The sequence below is a fragment of the Nematolebias whitei genome, chromosome 21, assembly GCF_014905685.2.
Source record: "Nematolebias whitei isolate Nwh7 chromosome 21, NemWhi1, whole genome shotgun sequence".
Lineage (NCBI taxonomy): Eukaryota > Metazoa > Chordata > Actinopteri > Cyprinodontiformes > Rivulidae > Nematolebias > Nematolebias whitei.
Genome location: NC_056518.1, coordinates 26,524,002 through 26,550,852, shown reverse-complemented (window position 1 = coordinate 26,550,852; position 26,851 = coordinate 26,524,002). Strand labels below are relative to the sequence as shown.

Genomic DNA, 26,851 nt, shown 5'->3' with positions numbered 1-26,851 from the left:
TACAATTTTATTATTTTAAGATAAGCTTGGTTACTTTTAGGTTTTGTGGGCTTTTGAAATTCTAGTTAACATTTTCCTACTTTTGGCTTATGTTCAGCTGCTTTCTTGGCCCTGTCAATTCAGTTTTAGCTCCTTATTGCTCTGTGTTCTCATGACTGTTTTGCAGGAAATGCCTGTTTTTGTAGAAACACATTACAGATTCAGACAATGTAAATGAAACTACAACGCTTGTTGACAGAATAAGATGAAAATTAGGTCTGGTTAATTTTCAGTACTTTTTTTTTTTTTTTTTTTTTTTTTTGCTGTGTACAGTGTGTAATCATCAAAGATTAAAATGTTTATGTGGGTGGAAAAAGACGAGAAGCGGCTAATGTGATACATTGAAATTTATTTCAAAGAATGGTTGGTTCAATTTAGATAGAGTGAATGAAAACAGTTGTGATATAAGATACAAATGCATTGTTAAAATTGTTTAAAATAGTTTTTCTGGTTAAAATAACTCAGGGTTTTCCTGTTTAGAGTTCTAAAGACAAGCCTTCTAACACTTTTAACAGTTTATATTTTAGTCCAAAACTGTTTTCATTCACCCTTTATCTAAACAGAGCCAACTATTCTTTGAAATAAGTTTCAATGTATCACACTAAAATGAACAATTGACCCGATAAATTCAGATTTGTTTTTTTGTAGTTTACAGATTTAAATATGTAATAACGTAGTCCTACCACAAGGTGGTGGTCTTTAACAAGAGATCACATTTTATTCATTCTATTCTTATTTCTTTCTATTCCAAACTCGACGCTGCGTCCAAGCAGTTTCATAAGTTATTTATTTATTTTACAGTTTTTGACAATTGTAAGCGCGATCATCAGTAGCTGCTAATTTGAGTTTAACCTTTGACCCGAGCTGATCTTTGGTTTCCTTTTCAAACCCTTTGAAGAAAACGGAGATTGTAAGAACAAGATAATTCCCTGCGGACAGAGGCTTTGTTGGCCGAAAAGGGTTAAAGTTGCGTATAAAACCAAAAACACTGCAAAAGCAATAGCTGTGAAGCTATTGGGATGAAGGGATGATAGGGCTGAAGAATATTACAATTAAACTTTTGATGAACTTTTGATGATTTTGCCTCTTCAGAGTAAAAAAGTTTAACTTTTTGAAAAGTAGTTTGAGATCTTTGTGTAGGCCGAGCTGGAGCTGGTCCTGCGCCTGAGACTAGAAGTTATCTTGCAGCTGCTAGTTCACTTTCTTACCTACAGATTTGGTTTGTTTAGTTTGAGGACGGAACCAGAATTCCGAATTCTAAGTAGAAAAAGAATCAGAGAAAAGTTAGATCTCATTATCTTGCTATGAATAAACTCTTCGATAGCTTTGCTCTGCTTGGGAGATGTTGACGTCACCCATTGAGTGAACGCCCAGACAAATCTGTCTTGTGATTGGATGGTTCATGAAAAAAAAGGCGGTCCCGCTCTTGCTGATTGGTCGAAACACCTGTCAGTCTACCGCTTCACTGCGCCTCTGGTCTCGCAGGTTGATGGAAAGAGTTGGTGCAGATGCAGCAGGGGACGCGATCTAACTTATTTCACCGTCTAATCGTGGACATTTGAACGTTTTCGTGAACTTTTTAAACGTTTAGTAACTTCGCGGCAGTTTTCGCGCTTTACGGTTCGGGTTGCGTCTCCTTGGTAACAGAGAGTCAACTGTCTCTGCGAAGTTCGGATCAAGTGTTTGTCCGCGAGCCGTAAAATTAAAAAAAAATAACGCTTCATTTTGACCCTTAAGCTAACGGAACCGCCTTCAGGGTGCCAGAGGACGAGTGTGGACAACTTCCCAACTGTTTTCACGTATTTTTTCAAAACGTTTTCCTCCACGTTCCGCTCCAACTTTCTGCGGAAACTCGGAGCAGCGCGAGACAATAGTGAGAGAGCTGGGGGAGCTCGTGGAGGAGGAGGAGGACCGATGCCTCGCGGGGGCTTTGTTCTCCCGCGGATATCCACGGATCAATCGGTGAATTGATCGCGGGGAACATCATGGACGTGACCCTGTCGGAGCTGCTGGCCTCCTTCATGGAGTCTCCGCTGGTGGTGTGGGTGAGTGAGGAGGCGGAGGAGGAGGTGGTGCTCACCTCCTCAGGTGCATCTGACTAAATCAGTCAAAACACAACTTTTGTAACGTTTACTTTAGGTGTGTCTGTTAGCAAAATATGTAATGAACCCTTTGAGTGAAACATGAAATATTAACTGGATGTACATGTACAGCTGACAAACTGATTCAAGATGGCCGCCACAGCCAACTGACTAAACACAAAAATGGACAAAACTCCAATCAGCTTTAAATATATTGAGCTGGAATTTGGTGTGGTAGTAGCTGAGAGTCGTTCACAACACATACTCTGAAGTCAACACTATTTGTTAACAAAAATAAATAAAAAATAAAAAGTTGACCCTTATTGTTTGATTGTGAAGTTTTACACTAAGGTCCTACTTTATATGTTTGTGCTCAGAGTTTGTGTTGGGTATCAGTGTCATCCACTACCACACCAAGTTTGAACTCTGTGTATCAATATGAGTGAAGTTTGATTAGCTGTAGCAGGTTCATCTGAGATGTGCCTACCTGAAAGTCTGGGGTTCATGAGATATTTTGCTGACAGATAAAAATGAAGAGTTTTAACGTTGTGTATTAAATATAGTTGGCCGGAGCAGGGAAATGTGATTTTGAAACATAGTTTGTTGCACATCAAGGTTTTTTTTTTTTTTCTTTCAAACTGAAACAAACTTTGTTTTTATTTACATGATGCACTCCTCTTCATCACCTTCATTTCCTGTTTTTTTTTTTTTGGTTCATCTCTGTTTTCCAGAAACAAGCACGCAGTTATAAAGCAACTATAATATTGTTTTTTTTTTACAAATGATGTTTTTGTTGTTGTTAGCTCAGCTTCAATGAATGTGGCTCACGCCACCAGCGACTCACATTGAGGACACTTTCAAAATTCGAGTCATTTGTTTTTTTATTCTTCATCTGAAAAGGTTAGAAATGATGTGTAGTTTGTTGAAAGTTGGCGATTTATCACCTGGAAGTTTAGTTTAAGAGCGTGCCTGTATGAAAACTGATTTTTTTGTTGGTCTGGAGTGATGTCATCGAGAATTATATTTAAAAAGGAATCCTAAAGCGACACAATGATGCCAAACATTATACGTAGGGATTTCCTGGCAGGGGAAATGGTCATTTTCAAATGTATTGGAATTGCTCGATGATGTCTTCAGGTGATGGTGTTTCTGCTGTTTGTTGGTCTGTTTCTGATGAACAACTAGACGGACTTTAATAAAACGTGTAATTATTGAATGTACTTCTAGTACTGAGGAACTGTTGGGAGTCGTGAATGTGTAATTTTACTGATATTCTGATGCAGTTTAGTGTGGTAGTAGCTGACGGTCTTCCCCAACAGATACTCTGAGGACTAACCCATCTCGTGCAAAACGCCATTTATGAGATTTGATCAAAACGGCCACAGCTCCATTCTTCAGCGGATGATATGCATTCCTGCAAAGAGTACTTTTTACTTCTGTTTTTGTATTTTTCTGTACATTTTGACAGTTTTGGTGAATATTTTAGTTCCGTTTTGTGGTTTGCGTGAGTCTGTGAGGATTTACTGCCGACTGAATCGTGAACAGATCAATGTCCGCCAAGAAGTTATTAACCTCGTGGAACTTCCTGTCTCTCAGTGACCTCACTTCCTGTTGACCCGACCGGGTCAAGCAGCCTTTGGTAAACACGGACAAAGCACAGAAGAAGCACAACTTTCTCCTGACTGTTTCTCGTGCGTTTTGTGAAATGACATCAGTTTTATTCCCAGATATAAACGTAAAGGACGTGTGTTTGTGTGAGGGAAATGAAGCAGGGCGTTCCTCCTGAGCGCTCAGGAAAACCTCTGAGGAAAGTAAAGGTTCACAGTATTTAACGCGCTGCTGTGACATTTTCAATCTGTTATTTCACCCTCTGTAATTTGGTCTGAGTCGCAGAGAGTCAGCAGCTTTCTGCTTCAGTTACACTTTTAGACCTTTTTGAGGTTTTGTGCTCTCGAGTTATTCAAGCAGTCTTGAGTCCAGAGTCATTGACTTTAAATAAGAGCTAAGAGCTGCACCTCGTCTGTGTTTATGTCTGATTTGGGTAAAAATACTACACTTGCTTTTTAGAAATGAAAAAAATTATCTATAAGGAAATTACAAAACAAATTTTTTTCCATTGATTTCTACTGAAGCAACAGGCCGTGTTTGGATTCATCTTTACATTATAAACGGTGCAAAGTTAAAATCTTTATGAATTCTATTTACTTTAAAATTCAAGATGGCTGTCACAGCTTAGCAACCTTCCCCAACACAGAAGTGGCTCTAACTCAGTTAATTATAGATATTGAGTTACATTTGTGGTAGTTGCTGAGAGTCGGTCAGATCACACACAGCAGTGTTTTTAAGAACTGATGAAAACTGCTAACATGAACTATTCAACTTGATCTTTAGTTGAACACTTGCACGTGAAAGGTGGCAAGTCTTTATTTTATTTAGGTCTCGTCTTTCAGGCTTTGAAACGTTTTTGAATATTAGCAGAATTAATGACATTTCACGAATCACTTTGTTGGTGAAACATCCTGTTTATGTCTGTTAAAGTGATTAATCTTTGGTACTTCTGAGTCGCCTCACGCCTTTAGGTGCTTTCTTTATGTTTGGAACGGTTCTGATAGTTTGTCTTTTTATTGAGGCTGTTGATGAGATCAGGTTTGAAGTTATCTGTAGGATCGTTTCAACCAACGTGTCTTACATTTAGTCCAATCGGCAGCAAGAGCATTTCCTAACTGCTCCGCTCGTTGACGAGCAGCAGAAAGACTTGATGGAAACGAGCGAGCTGCCTTAACTTATAATGTCTCTTTTGGTTTATTTTTTTATATTTACTACTTGAACAATTAGGATCTTTAGAAAGTCTGGAGGACTTTCCCTCAAGATGATATATGGATCAAGATTTTTGCACATCTCTGTGAGGTTTTTGCACGTCATAAAGTTTTGTTATTAGCTCGTCTCAGATTAGAACTTCCTGTAAACCACCTTTAGTTCAAACTGACTGAGAAGAAGCCACCGAGAAACATTTTTATTTCAGCGTTTCCTGTTTCTGTCTCCAGGTGAAGACGCTGGGCCCGCTGGGTTCACCTGACGACGTGGGCTCAGAGGAGCGGGTGAGCATGTACATGGAGCTGGTGGACGGCGTCTTCCTGCACAAGATCATGACACACATGTAAGTCTCAGAGTCTCGTTTGATCTGTGCGAGTCAGTGAAAACGCTACTGGTGTGTGTTTATGAGTTCATCCTGTGTGTGTGTGTGTGTGTGTGTGTCTGCTGGAGTGTGACTGTGTGACCACATCCTGACTTGCGACTTTCAGGTCGGAGATGTCAGAGCCAGATGTGCTGCATGAGGCTGCAGAAAGAAAAGCTGTAAAACAATCCTCGTTTTTCCTCAAAACTTAGACTAATTGTAAAAAACCACGGTAATTCATGTTGAGCTTCATGAGACGGAGCAACAGAAAGATGGAAAATTATTAGTTCTGGTAATAAGATCAGAAATATGATTGGAATAAAAAAACACAAGGAGCCAAAACCTCTTTTGGCAAACAGTCATCCAGCACCTCGTAAATGTATCATTTTGTGACGCAGGTTACCGTGAAGGTTTTAGAATCTGGAGCTCTCAGTTGTTTTTGGGAGTCACACCATGTGAGCCGAGTGTTTAAGTAGGTTCTGCTTCTGTTGTAGAAATCACTACTGAAACTCTGAAACAGAAATCCTCATCTGTAAATCCACATAAAGCCTTCATCTTCCCTTTCTGCAGGCCCAATTTAATAAAAACAGACCGAGACAGTGGAAAAACGGTTCTGTGGTCAAAGAAATCTAAATTTGAAGTTCTTTATGAAAACGTAATTAAAAAAAAATAATAATAATAATATCCGCCTCGATGTCAACGGATCGTCAAAGCGGCTGCTTGAAATTTCTATCCGACGCAAACACAACACTGCACCATGCTACCATTTTAAATTATATTCTATATATTTTTAAACGGGTAAAATAAAAGCGTCTGAGACGATTGCGAGGTAAAAGCGGCGGGTTTCATTCTTGTGAAGGAGGCGCTCCTGATCGACGTCTCTCTGGCCAATCAGTGGCCTGCAGTCTGCTGACATGAAATCTTCAGCTGGTTTTGTTTGTTCCAAACAAGCCCAAGAACCGAGCTGAAAGACGGTGGGACCACCAAAAGGAAAGAGTCTGAACCCGTGCCGAGTCAAGCCCATGGAAAAGAGCCCCAAGTCTCCTAAACTCGGCTGCTAAGACCATATCAGGGCTGTATACACGGGGACGGCCCTGTAGGACCAAATCCTGTTGGATTTTCAACAAATATTGATGAAGACTCATTGATCTGTATAGAGTTGATTATAACACGCACCTGACAGCAATCACAAAGTCTGACTTTTTGAGAACATTGTCATTAATGCCGTCACTGTGTGGTTTGAAAACACCACCAAGGCAAATGAAGACGCCTCAGAGTCCTCAAACTTGTTCTCACTGGGCCGAGGCTAGTTCAGACTCAATATTACAAAAAAAATCCAAACCTGCAGTTACAATCTCACTGAATTCTGTCCGCAACCAGCAAGCCGTGCTTCCGCATTTTGAGCAGGCAGTCTTTTACAATCTGTTATTTTTTGTGTGCACGGCTTGCAAAACTGTATTCTCTTATTTAATCTACTGGAGGACATGAAGATGGGTGGATTTAGACCAGTTTTTAGATCATATTTTTAGACCTGGACCTGTCATTGATCTATTGTGAGAGAAGATTTGTCACACACTTTTTTTTTTTAACATGTTTAAATTTTAATCGACAAGACTGCAAGTCTGCAACACAAGCGAGGAAACTGAAAACTCCAAATGTCACAAGCTTTAGAGACTTCCTTGCAAATGCTGCTCATGAGCACGTCTGCAGCTGTCGCAGCCCAGTGAGATACCACCTTAAAGTCTGCAGGGATCGACTGAGAGAAACAAAAACTGCATCTTCAAGACACACGGCAGCAACTCTGGAATAAAACCATCTCAACCTGAAACTGACTGGACCACGTCATTACACACAAAACACAACTTCTCCACCAACTGGAGCCATAAATAAGTAAAATACAACAAAAACTAGAGAATATGCGTTTCCTGCAAAAATGCAGTGTGAATACTTATTGATGAAGAACCCGCTGAAAAACAGAAATGTAGAAAGAAGCTTAAATTTCCAAAAGGAAGTGGAGTGATCACTTGTGCCCACTAAGGCTGAAAGAGGCAGAAATTAGCACAGTAAAATTGACGTTATCTGAGAAAAGCTGAAATTTGCTGAATTAGGTTGAAAAAAAGTTGAAATGATTGCAAAAAGTGTGGAATTAGCTGAAAAAGCTGAAATTAGCATAAAAACAGCAAAGTACTAGCAGAAATGGCGGAATTTAACAGAAATAAGCTGAAAGGATCAGAACAAGATGGAACTAGCCGAAATAAGTTACAAGATGCACAAAAATGTTGTAGCTGAATAAAGATGAAAGGAGCACAAAACTGTTGAAAAAACTGCTGAAAGTAGCTGAATTATAAAAAAAAAAATGCAGAAAGAAGCGTGACCAGATCTAAATGTGAAAGTAGTAGGAAAATATAAACAGATCAAAAGTTAAGAAGGATGTAAAATGAGCTCAGTTCATTTTCAATGGGGAAGAGAATGGTGGAAAAGGCTAAATATCTCAAAACCCTAAAGTTGCACCAACACCAAAAGCAGCATTGTCCTGAAAGAGCTGAACATTTTCATATAAGAATTGTTGAAATACAATTTGAATTGTGGAAGGAGTTGGATGTCGAAAAACATACAGAAGAAAAATGGATCTCAATAGTGTGAATGCTTCACAATAAAATACTCTGAGGTTTCTCATCTGTTGTACAGAGACGGACAGCTCCTAAGTAAATGCTTCACTATAATCAATAAATATTTTGAGAGATTTAAAATATCCTTTTCTCACAAAACACAGTCGATCTTTAATAGTGAAACTAAATGTGGAACCTGAATGTCCTTCCATCCAGACGGACATGTGACCCCGATGAGTTGTTGTCTGCGGAAACAATGATAATCAGACTATTGTTAAATGTAGTCCAGGCTGACTCTGGGGCTGATTAGGACCTGATCAGGGGTTTGAGCAGGGTGAAAGTGGGTCACAGAGGAGGGGTCGTTCAGGACGGAAGAGGAATATTAAAGGAAATCCTCTCAGAGGCTGTTTGTGAATCAGTCAGTCAAAGAACCAGTCAACTGTTAAATCAGTCCTCCGTTTTAAACTCCTTGTAAAAATGGAGCTGAAGCAGAAACAGGAGAACAGCTTCACTGTTAATTGACCTGGAGACGGGAACAGTTCAGAACATTTTACTGCTGAATAAAGTGATAATGAGGTGATGAACGAAGTTACAATTGGGGTAAAACAACTTAACAGAAAGAAAAACTCGCAGCGAGGTGGATTTTAGTGAAAGTAACGCATTAATTACAAAAACACGTGCAGGGCTAAACTCAAACTCTTCAAAGAGTCGGGCACATATTTAATAAAAAGAGGAAGCTGTGGCTGAGACAAAGCAGCAGGTGAGGGGAAAATATACCGTTTCTAAGAAGTATGGATGTGAAAGTTTTAAAATTACACCTGTTAAATATTTCATCTATAGATGACCTGTTGGTTAAAGGAAAAGAAGTGAAAGTACAGCTCAAAAACGTATTTTAATTGTAGTTTGTAGGAGGCAACCCTTTCAGATGCAGCTCGTGTTCTCATCCCATCGTCACTTTGGAGAAACGTGAAGTTCTTTAAGAATCTGAAAATTAAACTACTAATTTACAGTAAAAGCTGGAGGTTTGAACACTAAAATGTGCTCCTGTTTATTTTATTTACAGTTTTCAACCTGACTTTAGCTGTTTGTATATCAAAACGTTCGGCTCATTCAGGAGATTGGCGCTACAACTTTTAGTTTCTGTAACACTTTTCTAAACGTTTAACTTTATTCACCCCAGAGATTCAGATCTCATCAAATACTTAAAAAATATGGTTCTCTTTGAAATCTGCTTCAGCTACTTTCTCTGTTTTTGCCACTTTATGCTATTTTTAGCTCCTATTAGCATTTTGATACTTTTACCTTTCAGCTACTCCACTACCATTAGCTTTTAGCTAGCCTTTTGATGCTTTTGGCTAACATTTAGCTGTTTTCTTTCTACCCTTTTCAGCTTTTAGATTTTCCTTGTGGTACTTTGAGCCAATGTTTTGATTCTTTTAGCTTTAAAATGTCAGCTTCTTCAGAAAACTTCAGCAGTTTTAGCTTCTAAAGATGCCAAAAAATAAAACAAGTGAACAGTTTTTAGGTAAAAAATAAAAATCCGTCTTTAAACAAATCTTTATTCCTTTAAGGCTTCAAGCTGTCACGGTGTGTACATTTTTCTCTTCAGGCCTCTCAGGTCTTTGCAGGGTAAAATATGCCACATTTAAATTCTCATCCCGACTCTTTCAGCCTTTCTTTCATTCAGCAGAGTAACTCTCGTTGTTTGGGTCAAAACTTAATGACTGGAGAACAAAACCCCGAGTTTAGTTTCATTAAAAGAAGTTTGATCACGTTCATTCAGAGTCAGCGTCGTGCAGTTCTCAGATGTTAAACAACTCGAGGGTTGAACTGACGTCATGATGGCTGCAGTCGATCATGCAGACGAAGACCCCCCTGCTTCCACCCCCTTCACATGTAAATGAGTCCCAGGCTGACATGTGGGGATATAAATCCCCTGCAGCACAATGGTCACCCCAGAACATTGGTGTGTGTGTGTGTGTGTGTGTGGGTGTGTGTGTGTGTGTAAACAACCGTCTTTGTCCTAAATAAACCCAAACGTCAGTCTGAGTGCTCCTGTGGCGTTTGTTTATGTCTCCATAGCGACCCGAACCCCACCAATCAGAGGCTGAGCAAGAACACGAACAACGACGTGTCGCTGCGCCTTCACAACCTCACCGTTCTGACCCGGCACATCAGGACTTACTACCAGGTACGAGTCGACTCCGTGTGCACAAACACACGCACCCTGCAGCAAAGAAGCATAAATTATTAAAGATGGAGGACCGACGCATTGATCTGTGAGCAGGAAGTGACAAACCATTCGCATCACTGTAAACTCGTGCAAACGTCAGTTTTGAGTTTACACGCTCATGTCTTAAAACACCACAATCTATTTAGAGGCACTATTTTTGGAAACTAACGTTGCTCATGTTTACAAAGTAGAGCGTGTGTCCAGGTGTTTAAGCCCATCCAAACTAAGAATTAAAACATCTAATGTCGCATTCAATATTCTGAGAGTGCAGGTGTCTGACATTACCTCTGGAAATACATGGGCAGATGTGAAAATTCTACATGTTGCTCATTTTGGAGAACTTAACTAAAACTAGATGGATTTCTACACGTTTTATTTAATAAATGTACTCAAATTTGGCTTTGACTCGTGAGTTTTACATCCAGCTGTGTTTCTTTTCAGGTCCTGCATGTCAATTTTAGGATCTGATTACGCTGCTGGAGCTGAAATGATAATCAGTCTCTCCAGGATGTTGCAGCTAATAACGCAAATTCAACAAGTCCGTACAAATTCTGATCAGTCTGTAAAATGCTCAAGACTATATGGCTGCATTCCTTTCAGTCAGCCAGGCTATGACCCGGCTGGAAGTTGTGATGATGAAAGGAGGAAATCCGTTCTTAAATGGAGGAAGTATTACAGGTCTGTCTTGAAGACGAGTCCTCGTGACTCACTGAGACTAACCTGTATAAATAAAGCTTGAACGGATGCATCGCCTTTAATCAGAGACGATGCACCAGAGTGGTCCAAGTCTATTATCTTACCAACAGAGGCCTAAAAAATATCCACAATCACCTGCTGGATCACACAAAGCTTTCTTTACATTAACACCTTGATAAATTTAGTAAACTTGTTTGTTCTTGACATTTTAAAGAAAATAAAAGCTACAGAACATCAACTTTGATTTAAAAAAAAAAAAAGCTGCCGTAAATTCTGATATTTGAGGCTGCGGCTATCGTGGAATAAGTCATCAAAATCCTGGAGGAACTGAATAATGACCAGATTAAAACTTAATCTGCCTTTTGACACACACAGTCGTACACTCGTGCAATAATGTAGACGCACTGATCAGTTTAGAGCTAAATATTATAATAGTCATAAACAGTCCTGCCGTTTTTCTCCATGTTCTTCTGCTCTTTGTCTTTTGTCCGACATGTCAGTGATCACATCTGTTCCTGACTGCGTGCGTGCGTGTGTGTTTGTGTGTGTGCGCGCTCTCTAGAAAGTGTGTCATTCTGGGCAGGGTGCAGATAATCTGTCCTCCATGGTTAATCTTTGTGTGTGTGTGTGTGTGTGAACACCTCATTTTTATAACCTTAATTTAATGAGTTATAGAGTGTGTGTTAGTTTTGGATCAGCTGTAGGGACAAAACACACACACACTCTTCTGATTGTTCAAATGGGGCGTTGTGCTCTCCTAATTAGATGGAGTCCCAGCAGACACTCAGACTGGTCTGGTCCCAGTTTCCCCAGTGACTGAGCACAACTCTGTGTGTGTGTGTATAGGGGCGTGGTGGTGGTGGTGGGGGGTGTAACCTGATACCATCAGCTCACAACAGTTTACTGTGTTCACACTTGCTGTGTTTCTGTCTATACATTAGATGAATTATTGATTAACCGAGTTTATTAATGAAACGGTTTATTGCTGACAGAAAAAGCCGCAGCTCTTTTCTTCTTTTAATTTAAAGCTGAGGAAAAAACTCCGCCGGATACAAATCTGATTCTGCACAACTTTATCTGAGCGTGTGAAACTCTGGGAAACACATTTTTATTGTTGTTCAGTAACTTAAGCAGAACTCCTCCTTTCCTCACCCCTTTTCTCCTCTCCTTTCACCCCTCCTTGGTTACCATGGGAACGCCAGAACAAAGCCCCGAGCCTTTATGGGATGTTTTGAACTCGGTATCCTCTGTCCTACTTCGTGCTCTCACAAACACGCAGGCCGGCCTGTAGGTGCACAAGTGTTTGTGTGTGTGTGCAAGTGTAAGATTTTCACGTGTAAAGCTGAACGACCGGTGGAGGAAGTAATAATTCTCAACCTCACGATGTAGTTTTTCTGTTTTCCAACTGGTCTCACACAAACTGGTTTTTGTCAGTGACAAGTCACAAAAATTTGGAGGTAAAACATTTTACAGCGGCTTTAGAAGCGAACCATCCAAACCACAACTTTTATTGATTCTGAAGAGTTTTAGCTCTTTGCTTCGCTGTGCACCCCACACCAACAGTCTTTGGCAGCAACAAGATAAATGTATTTATTTACACTTTTCATTTTATTGGGGACTGCGTAGAAATGCAGCCACCTATTATTATCCACCTGACAAGGGTTTCTTAACTTTATATCTTAACTTTTCCGTCAACTTCAATGCAGCTCGAACCACAACATGCACCCCCACAAATATTATCTCAAAACTATGTGTGCTATTACTTTTATTGTAATTTCAAGTTACTATGGCAACATAGTTTGCAAACAAAGATGTCATTTTTCTCATTGAAATGGAACTCTAAACTGGCCGCCACTCATGTCCTCGTCAAAGTTTCTCCAGGAACTTTCTAGTTGACAATGTTCTTTGCATTACCAGTCCTGCACCAAGTACACGAGCATACTGATGAATATGGTTGAATATTTGGTAATTAAACAATAATAATATTCCCTTCAGGATATTGTAGATGCTGATTGGTTGGTTGATTGATTTTTTTTTTTTATATAACCAATATGTGCAGGGATGTCCAATTCTGGTCCTCAGGGGCTACTATCCTGCATGTTTTAGATGTTCCTCTGCTCCAACACACCTGATCTGACTCAGTGGGTGATTACCAGCAGGGTAGTGGCCCCCCAGGTCCAGGACTGGACACCCCTGCGTCAGTATTTTAACTTTTTTCCCACTTCTTTTAATTTTTGGTCATCTTTTGCTCAAATGGGCATGTGATCTAGTTCTTCTGGATTGCAACATGTAACTGATTTTAAAAAAATAATTCATATACTTTTCTACAGCTTTATGTGTTGTAGGCCCATTCAATCTTACTATAACAAGAAATTTTAATAAAATATAAAATCTTCAGATGTTGTACTTTTAAGACAAGTCTAGTTTTCTTCAGCCACTGCACAAAAAGGATTAGAGAGAAAAGATTAGTCCGGTTGAAGTGAGAAAGTTCTGGAAACACCAAATTGTGAAGCTTAGCTGAAGTCAGATCTTTCTGCTGCCACCCCTTTATTGATTTTGGATTAGAAATGTAAGCCCACTGTATTGGTAGGCCATGGATTTAGGCCTCGTGCGTCTAAATGGGTCAGTGTAGTCGTCTCTATTGATCACTTGTCAGATTGAAGTGTTCGATCCTGCTGGTGATGATGCTTCAGGAGATTATCCATTGACACGAGCTGGCACCAACATACCCACACACAACGAAAAGTTCCTGAAACCTGGAAGCTGAAACTGAAGAAAGAACAGTGGTCCCTGTAGGCTGGCTCCAACACCAGTTTTAAACCCCGCCCCCTTGATGTAAACAAATAGCAAAACAAATAAATTTCACCCCAGATATTTGTTTAAACGTTGAATTTACACCTTGTTGCTTAATGCTCAAATATTTATTTTCATAGCACATTTAGCTATAATTATTTTGTGCTTAAAGGAAAAGTCATGTGACATTGTGATTGTTTGAGGGAGAGTGGGCGGGACTTGAGCCCCAACTCTATTGTGCAGACTCTGGTTCCACAAATACAACATGGCAGTGCCCATAAACAGGATATTGTGGATTACATTTTGAGCTGTTTTTTGACCCGTGTAACAAGAACGTTAAAAGTTTTAACCTGGTCGTTGGTGACTAATCAGCTGTAGCTTGCAGGATGGTTTTTAGTTTGTAAATAGTTTGTGTAGGTTTTTTTGCGATGACAAGTGAAAGCTTGTTGGCGAAGCTTCCAGACTGATGGTGCGTTTCAGCAACCTTACTCTGCTTTGAAGGCATCTGGTAGGCAGCTCACATATTTTATTCACGCTCTCTGTATGTGTGTGTTTGTGCATGTGCATGTGTGTGTGTGTGGCTATCGCATTGCTGCTTTGTGTTTGGACCGTGGTAACTGTATCTGGTAAAGTCACTGATGTAAAGCTGTTGTAGCTGCAGTAAGGCGATGCTTCGGCAGACGAGCCTCTTCAGCTCATTATGAGACCAGCATATAATCTGCTGTTGGTCTAATCAGGAGCTTTTTGTTTATTCCACTGTGTGTGGTGCAGGTGTGTGTGTGTTTTACTGTGTTTTTGCAGCCAGCCCTTTCCTGCTGATTGTCGCTTTCCTATTCCCAAAACACCCAGGACCCCCCCCCCCCCCCCCCCACACACACACACACACAGCTACACTGCTCCTCTGACAGTCACATCAACCTGCCTCCCGTCTGCACTAAACATGTTCCTATGTGACCTTACTCCCCTGCCTCGTTGTCTCGCCTCCAAACATCATGTGTTGTTTTGCTCTGCTGATTCTTGACATGTGTCAGCTGCTAAAATCCTCTTTGATTTAAAGTATTTTTTATTCATTTTAAAGTTTGTGCACAAAAGCTGTGTGGGGAAACGGGAGAGGATATTCTGGAATGGAAAGCTTTCCCTCCTAGCAGGCCGTTTCTTTCCTGACGCACTGTCGACAGCAGTAGGGTGTTTCCTGTTGGCCGCTTGTCTACACACAATATCACACACGCTCACACTGTCTGGGTCAGTCGATGCATTTCAACAAAAGGTAGTCTGATCAAAGTTGACTTGCAGGAGACTGTTGGTTCCACTTTCACACCCACTTGTTAAGGTTGCCATCATAAACGAGAGAAGCCGCTCGTTCACTCTTTAGAGCTCAGATCTTTTTTAACCCTTAAAGCCTCGTCTTGATGAAAAGTTCCAGTACAGCCCTAATGTATTTATATTTTCTATTACGATGAAAAAAAAAACACAGATTACTCTGAATAACCTCTAACTGTTGTTTATATGAAATATCGAACAAACTATTGACCAAATCAAATAGAAAGTTGTTTTATTACGGGGGAAAATAATTAAACAATTCCTAATCTGAGTCAGATTCTCCAGCCAGAATATGAACACTAAAGAGTTATAGAATGGAATTCTATAATTCTCCTGGAATATCCTGGAATATTTTGCAAAAAGACCTTGAAGCTCTCGACCTTGACCTCTCTAAGTGGCTTTAAGAATCTGCTGGACTCCTGGCAAGGACCAATGCAGACATGTTCCTGTTTTTAGTTTTCTACATTCACTTTATAATCTAGCTGTTTTTTTGTTACTTTTTTTTGCATCTTATTTGTATAAAAAAAATCTGTATGCCTCTTTTATGATTGTCTGTTGTTGTCGTTGTTGTCCATTGTTTTCATCATTCTTTGTTGAAATCAGGTCTCTCTTGTAAATGAGTCCTCGAGGCTCAATGGGATTAACGTGTCTAAATAAAGGTTGAATGAATGAATAGGTGCTGATTGGAATTAAGCATTAATAGCAAATCAAGAACAAAAAAAAAAATAAAGATGGAGAGAAAGAAGGAAAGGCCCAACGATTCTTAAAAGTTTCAGGGGTTGTTCATTTTCTGAGTTTTAATTTAGAATGACTCACACAACCAAATGTTTTTCTCAAAAGTGATGGTTTCAAATGTCATTTAAATAGTCTTTGTGTTCTTGCAGTGTTTTCACAAACGGAATAAAACGCTCATTTATCATCGTAGCGTTGAGACTTTGTTTACTCTCTTAGTTCTTTTCACCCTGCTAACCCCGAACGTCTGTCCTGCAGGAAACTCTGCAGCAGTTGATTGTCATGCCCCTTCCCAACATTCTCCACATCGCCAAGGATCCAATATCAGGTAACACACTTACCTGCAGAGCACACACAAGAGCAAATGTTTTTCTGTCACAAACACTTGATTGTAACTTCAGAATCAGTAGGTATTTCTCTATCAGATTTATCCTTTTAAATCAAATATATTTCAATGTCTTATTGCAAACATGAACTATTTGTGTGATGCTAAGAATATTTAATTGAGGAAGTCTTTATTCCTTAAAAGTTATTTCCAGACAGCCAGACGTTCTTCGTTTTTTATTTTAAGTGGATCTTCATCAATGGTTCCTCGGACTTTGAGAGTTTTTCTTGGCACTTTGGCTGCTTCATTGCTTCAGTTCTTGTACCTGATTATTTTCAGAGGAATGTTTCTCCTTGCCTGAGGTGTGCTGCAGCCCCCACAAACTATCTGGAGACGTTTGAACTTTTCCCCTGTTGATACTTTTTATGTTCTGCTTTGAATAGACTGTCGTGGTTGATATTCATCATTATCCTGTCCTTTGTCCGTCCTCAGCGAAAAGCATGGAAGAACTGAAAAGACTTTTGTTGCTGATCCTCGGTTGTGCTGTGCAGGTAACGCACACACACACACACAGCTTATCCCAGGAAATGTGTGCGTCTTTTTAGTTTTGCATGTCTGTGCACAAGTCTCGATTGTGGCCAGCGACAAGGCGCAGGGTGGGACTGGGTGTGGGTTGGGCTTCAAGATTTAAATAAACGAATCGGTGATTTGCTGCAGGAATCAGCCGTCAGGATTGTCAGATGAAGCGTCCTTCTCAAAGACGCTGAAAGAGGTTAATGTATGAATCTGTTGAAGTTGGTTCTGAGTGACTGAAGGTAATAAAAGCAAAGTGTGGCATGTCGGAGATGAACGAGGTTATATTCAGGTGGGAGGGGGCGACGCTGGTGGTTTTTGTTTGTTTTCAGTCATTTCCACCTCTCCTGTTGCAGCAGAGCTTTTTTCATCTTATCTTTTCTTCCTTCCTTCCTTTCCAAGTTCCTAATTTGTCTCCCATTCTGCCTTCTCTTTGTCTTTCCGCACTGGTTCGACTGGTTTCAGGAAAGAGGAAGGCCAAAAGGGGAGCAATGAATGGGACGGCCGAGGGAGGGGGGAAAACACACATGAAAATTGTGTTTATTTTGTACAAAACAACTCTTTGTTCAGACCAATAAGCATGTTCCCAACAATCTTCAATTTTGCATCCAACCACATTTCCTCCTGTTTCTCTGATGCACACAAAAAAATAAATAAATAAAACACCACCAGCGTTCAGTTTGTAATGTTTTCTCTTCTGTGTGTTTGCTCAGTGTGAGCGAAAAGAGGAGATGATCGAGAAGATCAAACTGCTGGACATTGAGACCCAGGCTGCCATCGTGTCTCACATCCAGGAGGTCGGTTCAGAAGAAACACTGATCGGTGCTTCTTCAAACTTACAGAGAATAACCCTGACTTTTTTTTTGTTTTTCATCAAACACTCCACAAACTGTTAATCGCACACAAGCGTCCACGCTTCCATCATGCAAAGTGTAAACAAGAAAACGATGATCAAGTAATGTAAAGAACAGTTTTTAATGGAATGCATCACAACCAGAGACGCATTTATTCAGGTCATGGTTGAGTATTTAAAGTTTCACAGACACAAAATTCAATAAAATGAATTGGATTAAGTTTATTGACTTTAAAACGTTCATCAACTAAGACACCACAAAAAAAAAACAGATTTTACGTCGGCTCCAGCTTAAATTTAAAGTAACTGAAGCTGGTTGGATGAAAATAGTCGAGGGTCATTACCTGACGTTTCCACCTTTTTGTTTGGTTGAATATATTAGGTTGTTTATTATTGGTATGTTTGTGTGTCCCTTTTTGTTTGCAGGTAACTCACAACCAGCTGAATGTTCTCGACCTGTCCTGGCTGGAGGAAGGAGCGGAGCTCGGTCCGGAAGAGATGGAGCCCCTGTCCCGTAATATGGCGGTGTCGCTACGGCAACTCATCGACCAGCGAGACAAAGCTACCGAGGTACGGAGAGATGATCACAACGACCTCCGTCAGGCTTACGCCGCTGTTCAGATGTTTTATTATCTCTGAGAACACTTTGTGTACAATTGTAAATTGTACACAATTATAAATAAGTTTATAATTATAAACTGCAAGTGAAGATCAGATACTTTTCTTTGGCTCTGATGTTGTGAAGAAAATGACTGATGAAGCAAATTATCAATAATAATTTGGTGTAAGAATGTTCATGTAAGAATGTTTATTTTTATCTTTAAATCCCATACCATACATACCACTTTATTTATAGAGCACTTAAAACAGCGACAAGGCCAACCAAAGTGCTAAATAACACATAATTCCTCTGAAGAAGCAGCCAGATTAATTTTAGATTTAAGTGGCACAGGTTATGTCTGACTGGGTCAGGTTCTGTATCCAGTCAACGCACTTGACTTCTTCTAAAACTTCATTTATTTTGATTGATCAGAGTCAAAAACGGTGTGAAATATTTTAGATTTACCAAATATTGGAATATTTGTTTCTCCATGCTTTTATTCTCAAACATAAAATCTGACGATGCAGTTCTCATAATAGCTGTCCCAGATTAAGATATGCTTCCTACACCAAAGCGTCTCTGCAGCCTGCAGTCTCTTGGCTCATGTTCGATGCTGCTCGGCATCTTGTTCCAACTTAAGAAGTCGTGTGCAGTGAGCTGTAACTCAGGGAAACTGACGTTCTCAGATTGTTCTACGCCTTTGACCAATGCAAATCAGACTAATTTTATATATCTGTTACCTAATTTGATCTTTGATCCTCTTTCATCTGATGCATCAACTCAAACCGTTTGACTCAGATTAACTAATATCTTTAAGTTATCCAGTTATTTTTAGTCCAGCTGCTGTAAGATAATGCATTTGTGCCTCATATTAAAGTGTATTTAGTTTTGTTGTGCAGTAAATAATGGTTTATAATGTTCCAACTATTTTATACTGTATATGGCATCTTATTATCCTAAGTTTTCATAGATTTTCATCTGGCAGTAGAACATGAACATGTAATTTTCATTTATATAAAGAATACAGCCACCCTGCCTTCCAGGTGATTGTGGATCTGACCCAAGAGCGGGACTATTTATCCAGTCAGCAGCCCCAGGAAGTCTGCAGGAACCTGGGGGGGAGCAGCTCAGAGCGCAGGAAGAGCTCTGAAGGCGTGGGAGTGAACAACGGAGAACCGCCATCGTCACGACTGACCAAGGAAGAGAAGCAGCATCTGTCTGTGGAACTTGCTGATGCCAAGGCCAAACTCCGCAGATACAGACAAGAGCTGTGAGTCCATCAGTCACAGAAAACTAAAAAGACAAAACATTATGAGAAGGTTCAAACTACAGAGACAAGACCCTCTAAGACGTGTTCGATGTTATATTTGAGATTCACAGCTAAAGGAATCTTCCAGAGAGAATAAAGCAGCAGTTCTCACACACTTCAAGTCCTTGGATTCCAGGAAGTTTGAGTGAATGTTGTTAGTTTCATAGCTGCAGTTTGGTGATAAACAGCAGCTGGAAGTCATTATACAGTCGGCTCACCTTATTCTGCTGTCTGGTGCTGATAAATGTGCAGTTTAATCACATCAAGGATCCACGTCCCTGAAGGATTACTGAAAACTTTCACACGGCTGTACATTTTCTAGACAATTTAACCAAATACCATAAAATATTCATGAAAAAAAATCTGTTTACTTTGTGTATTTGTTGCCAAATCAGATGTCGAGATTGATTTTATTATACAAACTGATTAATGTGGAAATCTATAAATTCAATAAATGTGTGTGTTTGCAGTGAAGAGAAAACTGAGCAGCTTATGGATTCAAAGCATGAAGTGGAGCGTCTGGATCAGGAGTTACAAAAAGTAAAACAAGAGGTAAGTTCATATTTTAGACTGTAGTTTCACATCTGGATAAAGAGACTGTGTTGCTAAAAACTTGAAAATAAAAAAAAACTAACAAATGTACAGCGTTGTGTAAACTAAGTGTAAAAGTTTAGATGTTTCTCTACAGCGGCTTCGGTTTAAGATTAATAAAACATGCTGTTTATCAGAAACTAGTTTTATTAGAATAATAAATCAAAACACACAAAATAATTTCCACACATTTAACGCTCAAGTATGTTTCAGCAATGTTTTAAACTATCTTAGCACATTTATTTATTATTATAACAAAGAAATAAAGCCAGTGATGCATGATGATGTGTGTGGTTCAGAACCAGTCGCTGTCCTGTGAGGCCCGGTCGGTCCGAGTGTACCGGGACGAGGTGGACTCTCTGAGGGAGCGAGCGTCTCGAGTCGATCGGCTGGAGGCAGAGCTCGTCAGATGTAAAGAGAAGCTCAACGACGTGCACTTCTACAAGACCAGAGTGGAGGTACCGACGGATCTTCAGTGTGATGTTACCGAACTTAACAGATTGTGTATGAAACCGTATCTACACACAAAAAATGAACACACTTCATACAACATCACACCATCTGTCAGCACAACCTGTCAACCAACAATCTGACTCCAGGGGTCATCTGTGCAGCTGCTTTTAGGAGACCTGATACTGTTTCAGTTTTGATTGTTGTATAGTAAGTTACTCCAGTATCTAATAAAAACAGCAGCTTTTACAAGCCCTGATGATGTGACCGATGTCTGACCGACAAAACGGCAACGCTAAATAAATCCTGACTCACAGAGCAGCTGCTTCTGACAGTCCAGTCGATGAATCTTTGTTTCTGTGGTCATTCAGGAGCTTCGCGAGGACAACATGACTCTGCTGGAGACGAAGGTGTTGTTGGAGGAGCAGCTGTCCGCCTCCAGAGGGCGCTGTGATAAACTGCACACACTGGAGAAAGACAACCTGTTGCTGCGATCTAAGATCAACGACCTGGAGATGGTACAGCACCAACTGAGCATTTTCTAGAAGTTTAAAAAAAATCAGACTTAAAAACACTTTAATGAATTCAAACAGAAGTCTGAAAAATGTATCGGTGCACCGTAAATAAATATCAATTACCACCAGATGTAACGATGATTACAAAATTTACCTAACGTCACCTTTCAGCCTTAATTTAAACCAAGACTACAAATCAGACCTTTTTTGTGCAGTTACAGCTTTCTGCTTCCTATAAACTGCTTTTAAATGTCTGCATTCATTTGTATTCAGGTGAATCTGAAATGTTTGTGTCTGAATGTTTCAGGTCATTGAACGTTGGATTTTTCATAAACTGTCCATTTTTAGATGTCCCATTATCCTGTCAAACAGGATGTATGTGTATTTGCAAATAGAAAACTGAAGATTCAGTTGGACCAGTAGTTAAATATTCACATGGAGCTTATTTTATTTCTGAGGTGTGAACTTAAAGCTGCTCAGTTGTGTGATTGTTGTTACAAACACAAACAGGGTCTGCGTGTTTGTGTTGTTCAGGAGCGAGACAACGAGCGCCGGAGGCTGGAGGAGCTGGTGGAGGAGAACATGCTGCTGGAGATCGGACAGAAACAGAGCATGAACGAGTCTGCTCATCTGGGCTGGGAGCTGGAGCAGCTCGCGAAGAACCATGACAACACCAACACAGAGAGTACGACCCCCCAACACCCTCTCTGTTACTGGAAGTTACCATCAGTTTCTAACCGCAACCTTTCTGTTCCACAGCTCGCAAGTCTTTGGTCCACGAGCTCAACGAGTGCGTTTCCAGTCGAGTTCTGAAGCTGGAGAAGGAGAACCGGGAGCTGCAGGCCTCCATAGAGAGACTGAAAGAGGAGAGTCACATTCTGCAGGAGCATCAGCTCCACACTCAAGAGCTGGACAGGGAGAACCAGAGTCTCAGCAACAAGGTAAGGACAAACATCACCAAGATTAAATATATATGTGCAGGATCTGGAGATGAAAATGCATCTGAAAAGTTCTATCCATCTTTGCATGTGCTTGTTAGCTGGAGCGTCTGCAGGGATTACTGGACCAGGAGCGACTGACCAACCAGGACATGGAGTCTCTGGGGGAGGAGTTACTGAAGGAGAAACAGAGTCTGGAGCGAGAGATGCACATTCTGCGGGCCGCGAAGGATCGGCAGGTACTTCAAACACGACAGTTAGGTATACAGGACATCAGAGTACATCCACTGTGACACCCCATTCTCCTCACCAGATCTCAGAGCTGGAGAGTGAGAAGCAGCACTTGTCAGAGGAGGTGGCGTCCCTGCAGGAGCGCGCTCAGTCCAACAGCGAGGCGAGAGTACGCGAGGTGGAAGTGAAGAACCGGCTGCTGCACCAGAGCATCACAGACACCAGCTCCCGCTTGGCCAGCTTGGAGACGCAACTCAAAGTCGTTAGTGAGGAGGCAGAAAGGCTGAGGGACAGAGCGGGGCGCTGTGAGGAGGCGGAGAGGGAGGTGGCCCGGCTGGAGAGGAGCAGGGACGCTCTGAACAGAGAGGTGACCGACAGAACAACGAGTCACAACTTTCATGAGCTTTTTATTAGAATGGATCTGATTCTTTTTTTGTTTTTTATTTGCTTCCAGGTAGCGTCTCTGCGTGCATGCAGTGAGCACTCAGAGGTTCTGGAAAAGCAGGTGACCTCCTTCGAGCAGGAGGTGCACAAGCTCAAGAGGGATAATGAGGAGGCTCAGCGGGAACTGCAGCGTCTGGCCAAACGCGAGGCAGAAAATGACCTGCTGTCGAAGGAAAACCTGGAGCTCCGCTGCTCCATGGAAAACCTTCGCTCCTCATCTGCTCGCCTGCCAACACTACAGGAGGAGCTTAAGGAGGTGCAGAGGGAGACTCAGGAACTGCACAGGAGGCTGGAAGAGGCCAAGGAGGAAGTGTTGGGAGAGAAGAAGAGAGCTGAGAGGCTGGAAGTGAATCTGTCCGCTCTGAACCAGGAGAAGCATCATTTAGAGGAGGCACTGGAGAGGAGTAAAGAGGAGCGTGGGGACATGGAGGGAAAGATTAGGGAGACACAAAGCCGAGAGGAGGAACTGAGGAGGGAAGTAAAGGAACTAAAGGATGAGCGAAGAAGAAGAGAGGAGGGAGAGGAGGAGAAGAAGAAGCTCCAGCTGGATCTGGAGCAATCTGAGAAGAGCAGGAAGCAGCTGGAGAAGGAGAGCTGGAGGATCCGAACACTGCTGGAGACCAAAGAGTCGGAGCTGGAGGACAAATTCAGCAGATTGACTACAGCCGTGAAGGAGCGGGAGTCTCTGAGGAAGGAGGTAGAAAGGTTGAAGGAGGTGTCTGTCAAGTCAAAAGAGCTGGAGCGCGAGAACAAAGAGCTGCAGAAACAAGCGACTATTGACAAGAGAACTCTGGCAACGCTGAGAGAAGTGAGACGATGGAGCTGAATCTGTGTTCGATTTCAAATTAACTTGCATTCTTCATAAAAAGTCTTGGTGTAGACCGGTGTGTCACGGTGGTTTTCGTCTGTCTGTTCAGGAGCTGGTGTCTGAGAAGCTGAGCGTTCAGCAGCAAAGTGTTGACCTGGAAAGACTAAACGAAGAGCTGGAGAGAATCGGACTGAACCGAGAAAAACTGCTGCAGCAGGAGCACACGCTGGAGGACAGGTGACTTCCTGTGACCTGCTCAAAAATCTACATTCTAGGATTGTTGATTGTTAATCTCTTTATCATGGGCACATCAGCAGGTACAAACTGCTGGAGTCACGGCTTGAAGAAACGGTCCAACAGACGATGAAGATAAAGGAAGAGAAAATCAGCGGTTTGGAAAAGAAACTAGAAGAGAGCAACACGCTCAACGCTGCTCTGCAAAGCGAGCTGACCACGGTAGGAATAGACAAATATTTTTCAAAACCCTTTTCAGAGAAAGGGAGTAAATGTATGTTTTTGCGTTTGCAGGTTCGTCAGATGGTTTCTGCTCTGCGTCAGCAACAGGAGGCAGGAGGAGACGCTCTGCAGCGCTCTGGCAGCGAACGCAGTGCCACGGCTGAACTGCTGCGGATCAAAGATCATCTCATAGACGTAGAAAAGAACGTAAGGCCTATCCTGACTAAAACACTCCGTTCACATACTAACTTGAGCTAATTTCCTTGATTGTGTATATTTTGCAGAATGCTTCCCTGCACACAGAGAGCAGTTTGTTAAAAGAGCAGCTCAAACAGCTGGAGAACCAAAACACGTCTCTCAACAGCCAGATGGCAGCGCTGCAGCGGCACACGACCACGTTGCAGGAGCAGAATTCATCTTTACACACACAGACAGCAAAACTGCAGGTGCTGCTCAGTCCTTCTACTTTTTAAATTCAGGTTCTGGTTTTTTTTTGTTTTTTTAATCATCATACTGCGTCTCAGGTGGAGAACTCCACCATCTCCTCCCAGAGTGCCTCTCTCATGGCCCAGAATGCTGTGCTGCAAGGCCAGGTCACTGCCTTGGAGACGGAGGTCGAGTCGTGGCAGCGGCAGCGCGACGAGGCGTGGCGAGCCCGAGAGAGCACGCTCAGCGACCACGAGCGCCTCCTGAGCGTGCACGAGAGGCAAGCGCAGGAGTACGAGCAGCTCATCAGTCAGCACGCGGCACTGAAAGGCAAACAGAGGGCGCTGGAGAGCGAGCACCGAACGCTGCACAGCAAGTAAGGGAATCAAACCACAGCAGTGGTGCACGTTAAAGTTGACCGTCTCTGATGTCTTCAAACACCTTTAAAAGATCCCGATGTATTCAACATTTCCTCCAAACGACTCCGCTTTTCTTCAAACCTGCTGAAGTGAAAATATTACACAGACACACCTGAGAGGTTTGTGCAGGCTTCAGTTACAGACGTTTCATGTCCTGCAGGTACTGCGCACTGCGGCAGTTAAAGGACAAGTGGGAGGAGCAAGAGGGGCGTGGTCAGAAAGAAAAGGAGGAGCTAAATCAGGAGGTCCAGAAGAATAGACTCTTACAGCAGGAGAATTTGGAGCTAAAATCAGAAGTGGGCAGGTACCGTATTAAAACAGTGTTCTGACCCAAATGTTAACGCTGATCCTGAAACTGATCTTTAAACACTTTAGAACCGATCAGTTTATAGTTCTGATCTAGTACTAGAGAAATATTTGTGTTTTTATCATGTTTGATATTTTGTGCCACTTCCTCAGGCTCACACAGAGCCAGTCGCAGCACTCTGAGCAGAACGAGGGGCTCCATCAGCGCATCAACGAACTGAAAAGCTCATTAGGTTCAGCTCAGCTGGATGCGAGTCAGTGGGTGGCACGGTACGATTCCCTAATGGAGCAGCACCAGAACCTGGACCTCACCATGACCAAACTGGACAACCACTGCGAGGTAAACGCGACCTCTATGCTTAAACATCTGGAGCACGGGAGAGTTTGACCTTAAAACGTGTGTTTGGGTGTGTTTAGCTGCTGAGTCGATTAAAAGGGAACCTGGAGGAGGAGAACCACCATCTCCTGAGTCAGATCAACCTGCTGAGTCAACAGAACCACACGTTGCTGGAGAGGAGCATGGAGAGCAAAGAGCTGTACCACCAGGAGCAGAAGTTATACATGTAACAACTCGCAGTTCAACACCTGATGTTGAAACAAAAACTAAACGGTTCTGTGATCTTAAGGTCTCCCGTTTTTGTCTCCGCCTCTGTTTAGCGATAAGCTGAATTCTCTTCGTCGACAAAAAGAGAAACTAGAAGAAAAAATCATGGACCAGTACAAGTTCTATGACCCCACGCCTAAAAAGTAAGACTGTTTTCTAAAGTGAAAGCTTCTTCTTACAGTTGAACACAAACAGCTGTTCATGTTTCAGCCTTTGTAAAAGTTGGGACGTTTCTGTTAGTGTTGCCTGCTAGAGGAGGAAACCAGTGACTCTGCAGGTCTGAACGTTTGATGTTTGGTTCCAGGAGGAGTCAGTGGTCCGGAGCCAAAGCTTTGGTCAAACTGATCAAACCCCGAAAGGAGAGCAGCCGAGAGCGAGGAGGCGACAAGGAGGCCGATAAAGGCAGAGAACGAACGAAGAGCGCTCCGGACATCCCACTGCCCGCCACGCCCACTCTGCTGCCGCCAGAGACTCCGCCCCCTGTTCCTCAGCGCACAGGAAGTGACTCTTACAGTAACCATAGCAACAACAGCACCAGCCCTAGCCTGGGACCACAGAGTCCAGCTCTGACCCCGATCAGAGGTAAATGCACGCGGCAGCACAGAAACGGACCACAGCACGTCTGCAGGAGGCTCGTTTACATGTCTATTGTTTAATGCAGAAACAAAAATGTAAAAAGAACTTTTAATTCTTTGAACCAAATAAATGGTTGGTATTTATTGAGATGCAGCTTCAAGACAATCCTGTAGAGTGCGCCGTTGATCTTCAGATATGAGCCAAAATACAGTAAAAACATGTTTAAATTCAAGTATTTATTAGTAAACTATAAATCTACCATTACCTAATTTAGATATTTTACTAACTCAGATTTTCTGGTTTAAAAGATTTCTAATTTTGCACACAAAATGTAAAAAAAAGAAGTTCAGTGATTCTCAACAAACTCCGTTAAATATCACACGCACGCACGCACACACACACACACACACACACCAGCCTAAAACATAAAATGTATTTTTACAAAATACAAATATAGAAAACATTAAAAAGTTAAACCATCTCAGAAAACACCAACAGAATTGTCGTTGGTCAAAATGCTGCTGCTGTTTATTCTTTGAATGTTGTGATGTTTTTATTTCATTTTGTTCATAACTTCACTTTTTCAGTCATTTAACTCTGAACTCTAAATCTATACGTCGTTTGACGCCATGTTTGGAGTTTCTGAGTTTGAGAATCATCTACAAGCCTTGTCGTTGTGTAAAGAATGTGTGTAGTGATGAGTTTTATTAGTAAAAACAATCTGAGTTAGAGCAAATTTCCTGTTTTA

At 41.6% G+C, this 26,851-nt stretch overlaps 1 protein-coding gene across 1 annotated transcript in view; it reads left to right on the top strand.

The window, feature by feature from the left end:
- Nucleotides 1–1,841: 1,841 nt before the first annotated feature.
- ccdc88c (coiled-coil domain containing 88C) overlaps nucleotides 1,842–26,851 on the top strand; it is a 29,260-nt gene continuing 4,250 nt past the window's right edge. Inside the window, exons 1-26 of the mRNA XM_037695022.1 lie at nucleotides 1,842–2,084; nucleotides 5,165–5,277; nucleotides 9,987–10,095; nucleotides 15,937–16,006; nucleotides 16,496–16,554; nucleotides 17,290–17,373; nucleotides 17,856–17,999; nucleotides 19,074–19,300; nucleotides 19,810–19,891; nucleotides 20,230–20,388; nucleotides 20,752–20,898; nucleotides 21,430–21,580; nucleotides 21,655–21,836; nucleotides 21,935–22,072; nucleotides 22,147–22,431; nucleotides 22,519–23,316; nucleotides 23,426–23,553; nucleotides 23,631–23,772; nucleotides 23,845–23,979; nucleotides 24,057–24,218; nucleotides 24,297–24,574; nucleotides 24,778–24,921; nucleotides 25,077–25,263; nucleotides 25,341–25,486; nucleotides 25,581–25,670; nucleotides 25,832–26,109. Coding sequence (XP_037550950.1) covers nucleotides 2,025–2,084; nucleotides 5,165–5,277; nucleotides 9,987–10,095; nucleotides 15,937–16,006; nucleotides 16,496–16,554; nucleotides 17,290–17,373; nucleotides 17,856–17,999; nucleotides 19,074–19,300; nucleotides 19,810–19,891; nucleotides 20,230–20,388; nucleotides 20,752–20,898; nucleotides 21,430–21,580; nucleotides 21,655–21,836; nucleotides 21,935–22,072; nucleotides 22,147–22,431; nucleotides 22,519–23,316; nucleotides 23,426–23,553; nucleotides 23,631–23,772; nucleotides 23,845–23,979; nucleotides 24,057–24,218; nucleotides 24,297–24,574; nucleotides 24,778–24,921; nucleotides 25,077–25,263; nucleotides 25,341–25,486; nucleotides 25,581–25,670; nucleotides 25,832–26,109 — 4,498 coding nt within the window. The 5' untranslated portion in view covers nucleotides 1,842–2,024. The remainder of the gene's footprint in view (nucleotides 2,085–5,164; nucleotides 5,278–9,986; nucleotides 10,096–15,936; nucleotides 16,007–16,495; nucleotides 16,555–17,289; nucleotides 17,374–17,855; nucleotides 18,000–19,073; nucleotides 19,301–19,809; nucleotides 19,892–20,229; nucleotides 20,389–20,751; nucleotides 20,899–21,429; nucleotides 21,581–21,654; nucleotides 21,837–21,934; nucleotides 22,073–22,146; nucleotides 22,432–22,518; nucleotides 23,317–23,425; nucleotides 23,554–23,630; nucleotides 23,773–23,844; nucleotides 23,980–24,056; nucleotides 24,219–24,296; nucleotides 24,575–24,777; nucleotides 24,922–25,076; nucleotides 25,264–25,340; nucleotides 25,487–25,580; nucleotides 25,671–25,831; nucleotides 26,110–26,851) is intronic.